This window comes from Priapulus caudatus, unplaced genomic scaffold (assembly GCF_000485595.1).
Source record: "Priapulus caudatus unplaced genomic scaffold, Priapulus_caudatus-5.0.1 Scaffold68, whole genome shotgun sequence".
NCBI classification, from domain to species: domain Eukaryota; kingdom Metazoa; phylum Priapulida; class Priapulimorpha; order Priapulimorphida; family Priapulidae; genus Priapulus; species Priapulus caudatus.
The window spans coordinates 132,327-146,477 of record NW_014577129.1 but is presented as its reverse complement, the minus strand read 5'-3'; the positions used below and the strand labels follow the sequence as shown (position 1 = coordinate 146,477).

The 14,151-nt window shown below is 45.5% G+C and overlaps 1 protein-coding gene across 1 annotated transcript in view; it reads left to right on the top strand.

Moving 5' to 3' along the window:
* The first annotated feature begins 12,402 nt into the window (after positions 1-12,402).
* LOC106821300 (dnaJ homolog subfamily C member 13-like) overlaps positions 12,403-14,151 on the top strand; it is a 28,143-nt gene continuing 26,394 nt past the window's right edge. Inside the window, 4 exon segments of the mRNA XM_014826052.1 lie at positions 12,403-12,493; positions 12,717-12,824; positions 13,359-13,462; positions 13,914-14,073. Of these exon segments, the coding sequence (XP_014681538.1) occupies positions 13,969-14,073 (105 nt within the window). The 5' untranslated portion in view covers positions 12,403-12,493; positions 12,717-12,824; positions 13,359-13,462; positions 13,914-13,968.

Genomic DNA, 14,151 nt, shown 5'->3' with positions numbered 1-14,151 from the left:
CATCCCAACTCGTTTCGGATTTTACCCCCACGTCCCGAATATCGTGAACCGTTACGTCGAGCGGTTAAGATTTGTGAGCCTCCCAACTGGTGACGCACGGCGTGACGCCGGAACGCACGGACGATCATGCCGATTCTACAAGGCTGGTCATCTGACTATGTCAGAATGAGCTTAAAAATGTAGGTACTTGCTTACACGGCTGAAACACCTGCTCAGAGGGCGCGTGTTTACAATGGTTACTGGCCGCCAATTAATTTGCCGCGCATTTTGCGCTGGGCCGGTAATAATTTTCGCGCCCTGAGTACATTGCAGTGGGCTATAGCTCATGCGACACACTTTCACTAGCGAGCCACTAGGGAACGCGCCAAAGAACAGAGGACACTCACCTGCTGCCGCGATAGTTACTCGCCAGATGCGCGATCATGATGTTCAAATGAGCGTCCGTAGGTCGCTGTCATTCAACCGCTGTCCCGCGTCGCAGCAGACACACTTCAAGCTGCGGGATCATGGCCCAGCGGGCCGCACACGTTCGAATCCTGCGCCCAGCGCGCGACTTCAGGTGGATCTGCCGCGTCGTGCAAACTCCTTCATCTGTTGACGAGAGAGATTGACGACGACAAAGCGCGTCGTTATTCACAAATTCCTCCTTGGATTGCCGCACGTATGATATATGTACCTACTTATATATACGTTACGAATATCTCGCATCACCTAAAATATCCGAGTTCATCCACTCGTTACACAATTCCACATTACCACTAATTATGGCTCACATGGTGCGCTAGTCAAGTCGAATATATCATATTATATATCAGTATATTAGCTTGATTCAAGTCTTGTTATGTGTGTTTGCGAGTGACCGTGGGCTGCCATAGATACATATGTGTGTGTGCATGCGTGTTGCGTGGTTCTGTGCCGCTGCGTGGTGTGTTATGCATGTACCATTGCAGTGTACACGGGTTGCCATCCTGCGCGTCGTGCGTTGTGCGAGCTGTGTCCTCGTCACAGTGTGTAATCATTCAATTCATGTGAACACGGTACCTCGGCCAATGCTGCAAGCTTGCTGCCTCGAGTGACCATCGACTATTAGTACCAACTCCTTCTCTGTATCCGCCCATGATACAGGAGATGAACTTCGATACGTATAGTCATATCAAGACAAGACACGAACTAAAGTTATTTAAAGACACTTATGACGTTACACACGCTACACACACATGCAACATATACCTTAATCAGCAGTCAAATCCTCATTAAAAGCTGAAGCTTGTTACATGCAGCCGATTTTTCATAAATCATTTACAAACAGTTGGAAAAATGTTTATATAGGAAAATGAGAGGAAAATACAGATATGATATCCTTTGCGATCAGGCTCAAAATTTTATTGTTGAAATGATACGCTGGCCCCTGGATGGAGATGAATCTACACCATGTCTAAAAAAACAGCCAAACCGCCTGAAGAACGCCTGTACACATAGTTATTAGTTACCACTGAAATCAGCAGATATCAGCAGTTGATCTCAGAACCCACTAGCACTATTAAAGTGCTAATTAGGTTTGTGTCAAAAAAATTAAAGGCTATCCAGTGTTGCTGTATATATATTATCATGACATTACATAAGCAATGACATGCAATCAAACGAACATTCTGATCAAATACTGCGTGGGGACAGTGGATACGTGTGAACATAATGACAGTTACCCTGCGTGGGCGACAGTGGACAATGTGTGACATAATGACAGTTACCTGCGTGCGGGACGGTGGACATGTGTGACATAATGACAGCTACCGCGCATGGACAGTGGCGACATGTGCTGACGCGAATGACGGTTTACATGCGTGGGCGACATTTGGCACGTGTGACATAATGACGGTTACCTGCGTGGGGACAGTGGCACGTGTGACATAATGACGGTTACCTGCGTGGGGACAGTGGCACGTGTGACATAATGACGGTTACCTGCGTGGGGCGCGGGGACAGGCTGGCATCGTGTGACATAATCGACGGTTACCTGTGTCGGGACAGTGGCACATGCTGACCATAATGACGGTTACCTGCTGTGGGGACAGTGGCCGTTGTGACATAATGACGCGTTACTGCGTGGGGGGACAGTGGCACGGTGTGACATAATAACAATTTACCTGCGTGGGGACAGCTGGGCACGTGCCTGACATAAGACGGTACCTGCGTGAGCGACAGTGGCACGTGTGACATAATGACGGTTACCTGCGTGGGACAGTGGCACGTGTGACAGAATGACGGTTACCTGCGTGGCGGGCACGTGCACGTGGTGACATAATGACGGTTACCTGCGTGGGGACAGTGGCACGTGTGACAAATGACGGTTACCTGCGTGCAGTGGCACGTGTGGACACAATGACGGTTACCTGCGTGGGGACAGTGGCACGGTTGATGTGCATGTGTGCGAGCGTCAGCAGATCCACCAGCACCCGGATTCCATTCGCATCCATGATCTCTTTGACATTTTTCTGTAAAGAATGTCGTTGTCATCACGATACACATCTTGCTGATTATCTAATTGTTGGCAGGTTGAACATGCATGGTCGACAATTTGAAATTCCTATCGTGTCATGTTCGCTATAAATTGGATTAATCTCAGACGTTTTATTGTAATAGTGGAGTGGTTTTGACTCAAAATTACTAAAAAATAATTAAAACAAACGATTAAACTACAAAATGACAAAACTATTAAAAATAAGAAAGTATTACTGATTGCAATGTAGTATGGTAAGCACTTACTGTTGAGTGTGAGCTTGTGTATAAACAGTACCAGCCGGTCACGTTCAATTTGTCTGTTGACTACAAAAGAGAAAACAAAGTAAATGAGATTAAGTAATTAAGTTTAGTGTGTAAAGGCTTACATTTTCTCAAAAACTACAGTTTTTTTCAAATTAAAATTTTATTGGGGAGGACAAGGGGGCTTGCACTCAGATTCTGCCTGTGACCTGCCAAATTACAGCTTAGGGACTGAGATTAGCATACCAGCACCGTGGTTATCACAGTGGCTAACACATAGACATAATGGTTGGGTCTAGCATGCAGGCATCGATGGCTGGTGTAAGCGGGGACTAGTCTTTAAACCCAAGGGTAGTTGGTCCTACGGTCGTTGTCCTACGGGTCGGGTCGTTGGTCCTACGGACGCTGTAGGACGACCTCCATTAGGACCAGCGGGACCGTAGGACCAATTTTAATAACTAAGTAGAACCAATGACCCGTCGGACTATAGAACCTGAACCGTGCTAGCATGCAGGCATCATGGCTGGTGCTAGCATGCAGGCATCATGGCTGGTGCTAGCATGCAGGCATCACCGCTGAGGCCAGCACACGGAACTCACCCTCTCTAGCATGTATGACGATGTATTGGTGTCGTTGAAGCTGCCCGCATCTCCTCGTGACAGCGGCCATACACGATCGCCATCGCCTGCAGACACTGACTCTTGCATGCGCACTTGGGCGTGAGCAGGACGCGTGATAGAGGTCGTTTGAAGAACTCATACTGCCAACACACGACACCGCGTTAAGAACCGAGGCTCTGCATTATAACTCTAGCATTAGAATGCTCGCACTGAGAAACCACTCGTTGGTAATACAGAAAACTCTACATACCATAGCTGTACAGTGCGTCAGGCTTCAGATTTTGAAAACTATCAGGAGCGACTACTAATGACTCCCTAGGACACCATAGGGAGCGTCTTTTCACACTCCATATCACACCCTTAAGAGGCATGATGGAGCAGCTCACTAAAGAAATCACCACCCTAAAGAGTGCATGATGGAGAGCTCCACTAAAAAATCACACTGTTAAAAGGGATGATGGAGAGCCTCCTGAGGGCTCTCCATCATGGGCCTCTTGGGGTGTGAACTGACTGGGAATCATGACCCAACTCCTCAGTCTAGAGTGAAATCCAATAACGAAAATTGGGATGTCATGTCAATCTACTGATATCATTCATCTTCACATTCATTCATTCAATGGCTGTCAGGATTACATTCTTGTTCATCCAACAACCCAACACTAGCACACAATTTAATAAGAGTTATCGGCGAATGTAAAAATAAACTGTTTTATTTAGTTCTGCATTTCCATCCTTAGAGATTCTAATCATTTAACCTGCATATTTCAGTGCACAAAATATCATCACCATCATCACACAAACTAGCCAAATTACTTGGTACGTAGTAGCCACGTAGGTAGGCCCTCCAGCCCTACGACTGTTCACGTCGCAGAATAACCACTTTCGCCACGTATAGTAGAAAACGAGCAGGTACTTCGTGGCTACCGTATAGGATACCATGTATTTGGATGCTGTGTGAGTTGTATTTATATATATATACTAACCAGAGCGGTAGTAACCAGAGCCTGTACCTCTGAGCCATACGTTCAGTTAACTTACCACACCACTAATTTGTTGTGTGTTGCTAACCTTTTTTGTACCCCCTACATTGAGACTCTATGGAGCGCTATTTCAACATAATAGACATACTTTTTGTGCGCGAGTTCAACACTTTTATGAGGCGCGAGGATGCGCGCACCATGGCACAATTTCGGGTGCCTGGTGGCAGCGCGGAGCGGCGCATCGCGCCCCTTAAAAACGAAAGCCTGAGTCACTAACGTATTGCTTTTATTTTGTATAAGTGACATTGTACAAGTACATTGTACAAGTACATTGCACAAGTTACAAGTACAAGACAAGAGCCTGTACGGCCATACAAATTGCTCCGGGCCGTATGTCACGTGAGCATGGTTTCATTCATTCATTCAGACTGCATTCAGAGGAGAAGAGAAGAGAGAGTAGAGAGAAGATCGACGTCAAGATCCATCTCGACTGACATAAATCGCTGATAAATCGCACGAAACGTTAACCGCGATTTGAACTCCGTGACGATGGTGTTCTAACGCCGCTCTCTACGATCGCGGGACGTACGCATCGTTTGATGCTGCTCGTCTCCTCCGTCTCTTCCTCGTCAGCAAGAATGCCGTACGGTAGTAATCGCCTATTCTGCACTCCTCGACAGACCACATGTAACATGCACTTGGAAAGGATAGCCAGCATTCTCACACGAGCTGCTACAGCTGCTACTCGTAAAAATTTCCACGTGGTTGGAAATGATATACTAATATATACCGTATTTACTCGTATATTAAGTCGCACTTTTCCTTGTGCCAGCAATCAATTAAAAAGAAATCAGGTGCGACATATACACGCGGGCTAAGAAATCTTGTTAACTGTACCAACTGTTTTGCTACCAACTTTTCAAGGCAAAATATGGGTGGACTTATACACAAGTAAGATTACGGTAGTAATATAATAATAATATACTAATATATAATAATGATATAATAACAGACTGACATCACATTAAAAAAGATCACAGGTTTTAGACAAATCGATAGCTAGAACACTGAGATACACGCTCGCCAGAGATGTTAGTATTAGACGATTTCAGAAACAAATTACACGATCGATCTACTCCCAATCGACCTGCTGCTTATTACTACGTTTAGTTTTTGTGAATAATTATTCTCGAATTCTTCTCAAGACGGGATGCTGGCATGCACACGCACCTCAACTCCGAGTTGCGTTCCAGGAAATATGCAGTTTGCCTGAGGTCTTGTCAGTTTGAAGGACGCATCTCGTGTCTCCAGCAGCATTCTTCAGTTCATTCCCGCGTTCTGTGACACCGGCCGCGCAAAGCCAAACAAGCAACAGTAATGCACGATCTTATGGGGCAGACAAACACCTTTACACACAATCATCACTTACTATAGCCAGATTGTCTAGCCTTGACTTGAAATGCAAGCACTTCAATGTAGATGGAAAGATAGTATTTATCCTTGCAATTTTAAGTAAGCTACTATTTCATTACGCCAGGTCAGAACTCTCGTTACACTTATGGTTCCGATGATGATTGGGCTTTGCATGGCCTGGTAAAAGTGATAGATAGAATACGGCCAGTTTGGCTTACTCTTGATCTGCTGCTCCTTTCTCAGCACTATACGGCTTCACCTGTTTCCCAGCATACCATTATATAACTGAGTTAGTAGTACAAGCTATCTGCATGAAACTGTTTTATATGTTGTATATACTGTTTTAATTTATTATTATAATTCTTGATTATAATGTCTGTATCTTTACCCGACTTTTTTGCTACATAGAGCAGATGCATTTACCTTACGTATTTGTTGACATTGTGTAAAATGAAGTTGTACAATATATTATATATGTACTTTTGAAATAAGAGTTCCATTATAAACAAGTCGCCGGAGAGCGACAGCGCTCATCTAACGTCTACTGCGGTGACTCTGGGGTGGCAGTGTGGATTCTATAAAAACCTGTTAGTCAATGTGTTCACATACACGGGCCGAAACAGGTGGAATGCCACAGGGATGGTGTCAGCAGACTTCTCAAAAGATGTTCGTATGCGGTCGTTATGAAAGTTGCCACGAGATGGCCGCGTACGTTTAAGTGTCTTCAGATTAAAGATGGAAGCTGCCCAATATAGTAGTAGCAACAAACTATCTGCAAGAGCAGAATAGTAGGGCACTCATCCATTTACCTACGGCAAGCCTAACAGGCTGCAATTAGAGAGCTGCACTGTAACAATTAACGCATGCCCAAAAACCTCACAGTACCACAACACATGCACTGCAGTGGCAAACGTTAGATGTAAAATACGTGACAGTACAGAATGCATAGAAATTATACGATTTAAAGGCCATAAAACTCTTTAACCTAAATTTAGCTTTTTGAAATTTCACCTGTTGACATTGTAGCCTCATACACTCAGCCAGGCATGGTATAGCAATTCATACTATGCACACGCCGGCAGTCAAATTCCTTTCTAACAGAAAGTCAACAAATCCATGTTTAACCTCCTCTTGACCCGGGCTCAAAGGTTATCTGACACATTACTCTTCGCGATGGTCAGCAGAAAGTAGATTTCATGGTCCTATTCAATAATCATATAAAATGCTAGGTCACCGCTAGAACAAAAAATGTTTTCAATCGCTCCGTTCAGACATGTCCTCGATAAAATGTTAAAATCTAGCCTCGTGCGCATTGACTTTGACCTGTGACCTCATTTCGGCCACTGCTGGCTGTTTCCTACGCGATGATGCTATCAGCGGACTTCAAGAGCGTCGAGCGTTTAGATTTGTGCCGCAATTCTGCATTTCTCCCTATACTCTAAGTTAAGGATGTGAATGTTCCCCCTTCTTTTTACACTCTTGACCTTTGCCTTTCGACACCGGCTATTCGACATCCCAATCGTTTTCGGATTACCCCCACGTCCCGAATATCGTGACGTACGTCGAGCGGTTAAGCATTTTGTGCCCAACTGTTGACAGGACGGACGCACGACGCACGCTGGAATCATGGATCTACAACTGCATCTGACTATGTTCGAGATGAGCCTAAAAAACAAAGGGTGTGTTCAGAGGGGTGTTGATAGTTTCACGCAGCATTAATCATTGCTCCCCCGCCCCGATGCAGCTGGGTTCGTGCAACAGACCCCCAGCTGTACCGGGTGATGGTGGCGACTGCAACAGTGTTTCTGCAGAAGTTGCTGTGGTGGTCGTGGCAGCGGCAGCGATGGTTGGGCGGTTGGGGGGAGGGGAAGATGTTGCTGATGCGATAGCGAGCGCGGGAGTGATAAAGGTGTTGCAGCTAGCTTCTATGGTGTTGGCGGCGTGGGGTATGTAGGGTGGTGGTAGGGGGTATGTGGGTTTGTGTTGGTGGCCGTGGCTGTAGTATTAGTAGTTTAGTGTAGTAGTGGTGGCTGAGGTGGTCAGTGGTTGTAGTTTCACTGGAGTTCTCGTGGGCTGTAGTGGCGGGGTGTGGGGGTGTATGCGTGTGTCGTTGGTGATGTGTGTGGTCGGTAGCCAGTGTGAATGGTGGGGTATTGTGGTGTGGTGGGTGTGTGTCGTGTGGCTAGCAGTAGTAATGGTGGGGTGGTATGTGGTGTGGTGGGTGTGTGTGCGCTGGTGTAGGAGTAGTAATGATCGGGGGTGGGTGTATCTGGTGTGGTGGCGGTGTCGTGTGTGGTGTTAAAAGCGAGATATAATGGTGGGCGGGTGTGTGTGTGGTGGGTGCAGTAGTAATGTGCGGTGGTGGATATGTGGTGTGGTGGTGTGTGGTTGGTAGGTGAGTAGGTAATGGTGGGCGTGTTGTGGGTGTGGTTGGTGTGTGTGTGTGTGGTAGCGAATAGTAATGCGTGGGACTGTCAGGTGTGGTAAGTGCAGCAGCAATAATAGTTCGGGCAAAACAATTTACCGGGTCCTGCTTGCTCTCCAAGCCAATGCGCGATCGCCAGTGCTGCAAGACTTTATCCACTTGCTTCTCTATCTCCTTCCACTCGATCATGCTTTTCCTGTTCTTCGACTGATCCTGAAATGCACGAAAAAGAGTCACTTAGCTGCTTTCAGCTCATTTGCATAAGCAACTGCCGAACAAGTCGCGTCATCCTTTAGGAAGCTGGTGTTTATGTTTATAATACTTCCTATGATTATGTTGTTTTACACATTGGAAAACTTGTCAATCTACGCCAGTCGTTCCCAACCTGGGTTCCTGACATGGGCCGCTTGCGGAAAGTAGTACTGAAAATTTAAAGAGCTTCCCAGCGTAAGAATGTCAGCGATTATTCGCAGGATTAAGCGCGTTCTAAGATCAAATCAGCTTGTGATGAGTAGACAATCTTTCAAATACCTGGGGTCCATGGGAAAATTAATTTAAATAAGAGGTCCTTGGTGGTGAAAAGGTTTGGGGAACACTGTATCTACGCGTACATGAGAATAGACTCGTTTAGCCCGCTATACTATCCTAGATTATAATATCAAGAGCTAACTTCCGTATGAGGTAAAAGCGGAAAAAGGGAAAATAGCTGCTGATTCACGAAATATTGCTACTTTGCCTGCGAGTCTAGAATTTAATTGTTATGGTATTGCATTAAGCAGAATTCTTGGCTCTCCAAAACAAGAGCAATCGCTTGGTCATATACGATATCTAGTTGAAATGGTTTCTAAAACTGGACCCTGCCCATGCACAACGCTCCCATCCGGGCCGCCCTGGCAATTCAGCTTATTCAACACAACCTCATGTATGGAGCGCCAATGTTATTCGTCAATTAAGTGTCTACAAAGCAGCCTCGTCGACTATCATTGCGTGTAGTAAGAGTAACCAAATTTGCGGATGTGAATCAATTATCAGCGCTCCAAGCCGGTGACGAAACGCATAGGCAAAATGCTTAGAGGGCGTGGTAGGTTGATGGACTAACGGGGTAGGAGGCGCGTCAGGCATGTGGGAGGGGAGGTTTTAGCGAGCCGCATATCTCAGGCGCTAGGACGATTCGTTTGACAAGCTGTTGATCTTGTTTTAGAGAGCAAAGAATTGCTGCAATGCATTATCATAAAATGATTCAGACTCGCAGGCAAGTAGACATAATGTTGTCGTGAAATAGCACTATTTTCCCGTTTTTCCGTTGTACACTCTAGGTATTATTAGCTCTTGATATATATATAGCTTAGTAGTTATAGGGGCTAACGAGTCATTCTCATGTACGCGTAGATAAGTGGTTCCCAACCTTTTCACCACCAAGGACCTCTTATTTAAATTAATTTGCCCATGGACCCCAGGTATTTGAAAGATTGTCTACTCAACAAGCTGATTTGATCTTTAGAAGCCTTATCGTGAATAACCATACATTTTACGCTGGAGCCTCTTGAAATTTTCAGTACTAGCTTTGCAGACCCCCATGGGTCCAGGGAACCCAGGTTGGGAACGACTGGCGTAGATTGACAAGTTTTCCAATGTGTAAAACAACATAATCATAGGAAGTATTATAAACATAAAACACCAGCGTTTCCGTAAAGGATGACGCGACCTTGTTTGCAGTTTGCTTATGCAAATGAGCTGAAAGCAGCTAAGTGACTCTTTTTCGTGCATTTCAGGCAATCAGTCGAAGGAACAGGAAAAGCTATGATCCGAGTGGAAGGAGATAGAGAAAGCAAGTGGTAAAGTCTTGCAGCACTGGCGATCTCGCGCATTGGCTTGTGAGAGCAGCAAGCGACCCGGGTAAATGGTTTCTTTGCCCGAACTATTATTGCTGCTGCACTTACCACACCTGACAGTCCCCACCATTACTATTGCTACCACCACACACACACCCACCACACCACATACCACCCCACCATTACTACTGCTACCACCACACACACACCCACCACACCACATACCACCCCACCATTACTACTGCTACCACCACACACACACCCCACCATTACTACTGCTACCACCACACACACACCCACCACACCACATACCACCCCACCATTACTACTGGCTTACCACCACACTACACCACCACACCACATACCACCCCCACCATTACTACTGCTACCACCACACACACACCCACCACACCACATACCCACCCCACCATACTACTGCTACCCACCCACACACACACCCACACACCCACATTACACCCTCCACAGCCCCTCACTACGCAAAACCACGACAACTTACAGGTGAATACCAACAACCACTGACCACCCTCAGCCACACTTCACAACTACTGAACTACGAAACAAGCCACGGCACCAACACCACCCTACATACCCCTACTACCACTCTACATATCCCACGCCGCAACCACTAGAAGTAGCTGCAACACCTTTATCACTGCTATCGCATTCAGCAACATCTTTCCCTCCCCCCCAACCCCAAGCCACGCAGCCAATTTCACGGACACTTACAGCAACTTCTGCAGAAACACTGTTGCCAGTCCGCCACCGATCACCGGTACAGCCTAGCGTGGCCGTCTGTTGCACACCAGGCTGCATCGGGGGGGGGGGGGGAGCATGATTAATGCTTGCGTAAAACTATCACACCCTCTGAACACACCCTTTGGTTTTTTAGCTCATCTGACATAGTCAGATGCAGCTTTGAGAATCGCCTCCTGTCGTCCATCGTGCGTGCGTCCCGTGCGTCCCGTCCGTCAAACAGTTGGGCACAAATCTTAACGCTCGAGTACGTCACGATATTCGGACAGTGGGGCGGCTAATCCGAAAACGAGTTGGATGTCGAGCTGGGCGCGTTCAAAGGTCAAAGGTCAAGAGGGTTGTAAAAGGAAGGACATTCACTCCTTACCTTACAGCGTATAGGGAGGAAATGCAGATTGCGCACAAAATCTAAACGGCTCACTAGGCTCCGTGACTAGTCGCGTTATAAGGCATTCATGGTAGGAAAAGCCATCACGCTTGCCGAGAATTGGAGGTCACAGGTCAAAGGTCAAATGCGGGACAGGGCAGATTTTAGACTTCTTATAGGACAGTGGTCTGACGTCATAGCGATTGAAAACTTTTTGTTCAGCGTGACCTGCATTGTTTTATGGCTATGACTTGAAAGGACATGAAATTCTACTTTCTCGCTTGACATTGCGAAGAGTAAGTGTCAGATAACCTTTTGACCCCTCAAGAGGAAGTTAAACATGGATTGTTGGGACTGTCTGTTAGAAAGAATTTGACTGCCGGTTTGCTTAGTAGAATCTATTACATGCCTGGCGATGTATGAGGCTAACAATGTCACAGTGAAATTTCAAAAGCTCTAAATTTGTTAAAGAGGTTATATGCCTCTTTCAATCGTATAATTTTCTATGGCATTCATCTAAACTGTCAGTATGGTTACATTGTAACGTATTGCCCACTAGCAGTGCATGTGTGGTTGGTACTGTGAGTTTTTTGCCTGCCGTTAATGGTTACAGGTTGGCAGCTCTCTATTGCAGCCGAGGCTTGCGTAGGGTAATGGATGAGTGCTTACCTATTCTGTCTTGCAGATAGTTGTGTTGCTACTACGTTTATGATGGGAGCTTCCATCTTTATCTGTAAGACACTTAAACGTGACGCGCCATCTCGTGGGCAACTTTCAAACGATACCCAACGAACATTCTTTGAGAAGGTTCCTATTACCAATCCCTGTGCATTCGACTGTTTCGGCGCACCGTGTATGTGAACACATTTGGGACTAACAGGGTTACTAGAATCCCACCACTCCACCACAGAGTCACCGCAGTAGACGTTAGATGAGCGCTGTCGCTCTGCGGCACTTGTTTATAATGAACTTTATTTCCAAAAGTACATATATATATTGTACAATTCATTTTACACAATGTCAACAATATCGTAAAGGTAACATGCATCGCATATTGTACAAAAGTCGGGTTAAAGATACAGACAGTTATAATAAAGAAGTTATAATATATAAATAAAACAGTATATACGACATATAAAACAGTTTTGCGATGCAATATAGCTTGTACTACTAATGTAGTTATATAATGTATGCTGGAAAAGGTGAGGCCTATAGTGCTGAGGAAGAGGAGGCAGAGGATCAAGAGTGAAGCCAACTGGCCGCTATTCTACTATCACTTTTACCAGGACCATGCAAAGCCCAATCTCATCTGGAACCATAAGGTAAACGAGAAGTTCTGACTGCGTAATGAAATTAGACGTTACTTAAAATTGCAAGGATAAATATATATATATCTTTTCATCTACATTGAAGTGCTTAGCATTTCAGTCAAGGTAGAAATCTGCTATAGGTAAGTGATGATTGTGTGTAAAGGTGTTTGGTCTGCATAAGATCGTGATTTACTGTTGTCGTTTGCTTTTGCGGCTGCGGCGGCGGTGTGCACAGACGCGGGAAGAACTGAAGAATGCTCTGGAGAACGAGATCCGTGCCTTCAACACTGACAAGGACCTCAGTGCAAACTGCATTATTTCTTGGAACCACTCGGAGTTTGAGGTGCGTGTGCATTGCCAGCATCCCCGTCTTGAGACAGAATTCGAGAATATTATTCACAAAACAAACGTAGTACACAGTAAATAATGCAGCAGGTCGACTTGGGAGTAGATCGATCGTGGTAATTTGTTTCTGAAATCGGTCCTAATACTAACTCTATGGGAGCGTGTATCTAGTGTTCTTACTATCGATTTTGTCTAACCTGTGATCTTTTTAATGTGTTGTCAGTCTGTTATTATATCATTATTATATATTGGTATATTAGTATTATTATTACTACCGTATTTACTTGTGTATAAGTCGCACCCCATATTTTGCCTTGAAAAGTTGGTACAAACATTGGTACATTAACAAGATTTCTTAGCCCCGTGTATATGTCGCACCCTGATTTTTTTTTATTGAAGTTGTGCACAGAAAAGTGCGACTTATATACGAGTAAATACGGTATATATTAGTATATCATTTCCAACCACGTGGGAAAAATTTTACGAGTACAGCTGTAGCAGCTTGTGTGAGAATGCTGCCTTCCCTTTCCAGGTGCAGTACACGTGTCTGTTGGAGGAGATCAAGATAGGCGATTACTACCTACGGCTTCTGCTGGACGAGGAAGAGACTGAGGAGACGAGCAGCATCAAACGATCGTATGTCCCTTGATCGTAGAGAGCGCGTTAGAACACGCATCGTCACGGAGTTCAAATCGTCGGTTAACGTTTCGTGCGAATTTATTCACGAGTTTATGTCATGTCGAGATGGATCTTTGACGGTCGTATCTTCTCTCTCTCTCTCTCTATCTCTTCTCCCTCTTGAATGCAGTCTGAATGAATGAATGAACATGCTCATGTGACATACGGCCGGAAGGCAATTTGTATGCCACATACATGCTCTTGTCTTGTACTTGTACTTGTGCAATGTACTTGTACAATGTACTTGTACAAAGGTACTTATACAAAATAAAAGCAATAGCGTTAGGTACTGTACATCTACGGTATTAGAGTTTTCTGTATTACCAACGAGTGGTTTCTCATTGCGAGCATTCTAATGCTAGAGTTATAATGAGAGCCTCGGTCTAACGCGGTGTCGTGGTGTTGGCAGGTATGAGTTCTTCAACGACCTCTATCACCGGTTCCTGCTCACGCCCAAGGTGCGCATGAAGAGTCAGTGTCTGCAGGCGATGGCGATCGTGTATGGCCGCTGTCACGAGGAGATCGGCAGCTTCAACGACACCAAGTACATCGTCAACATGCTAGAGAGGGTGAGTTCGTGTGCTGGCCTCAGCGGTGATGCCTGCATGCTAGCACCAGCCACGATGCCTGCATGCTAGCACCAGCCA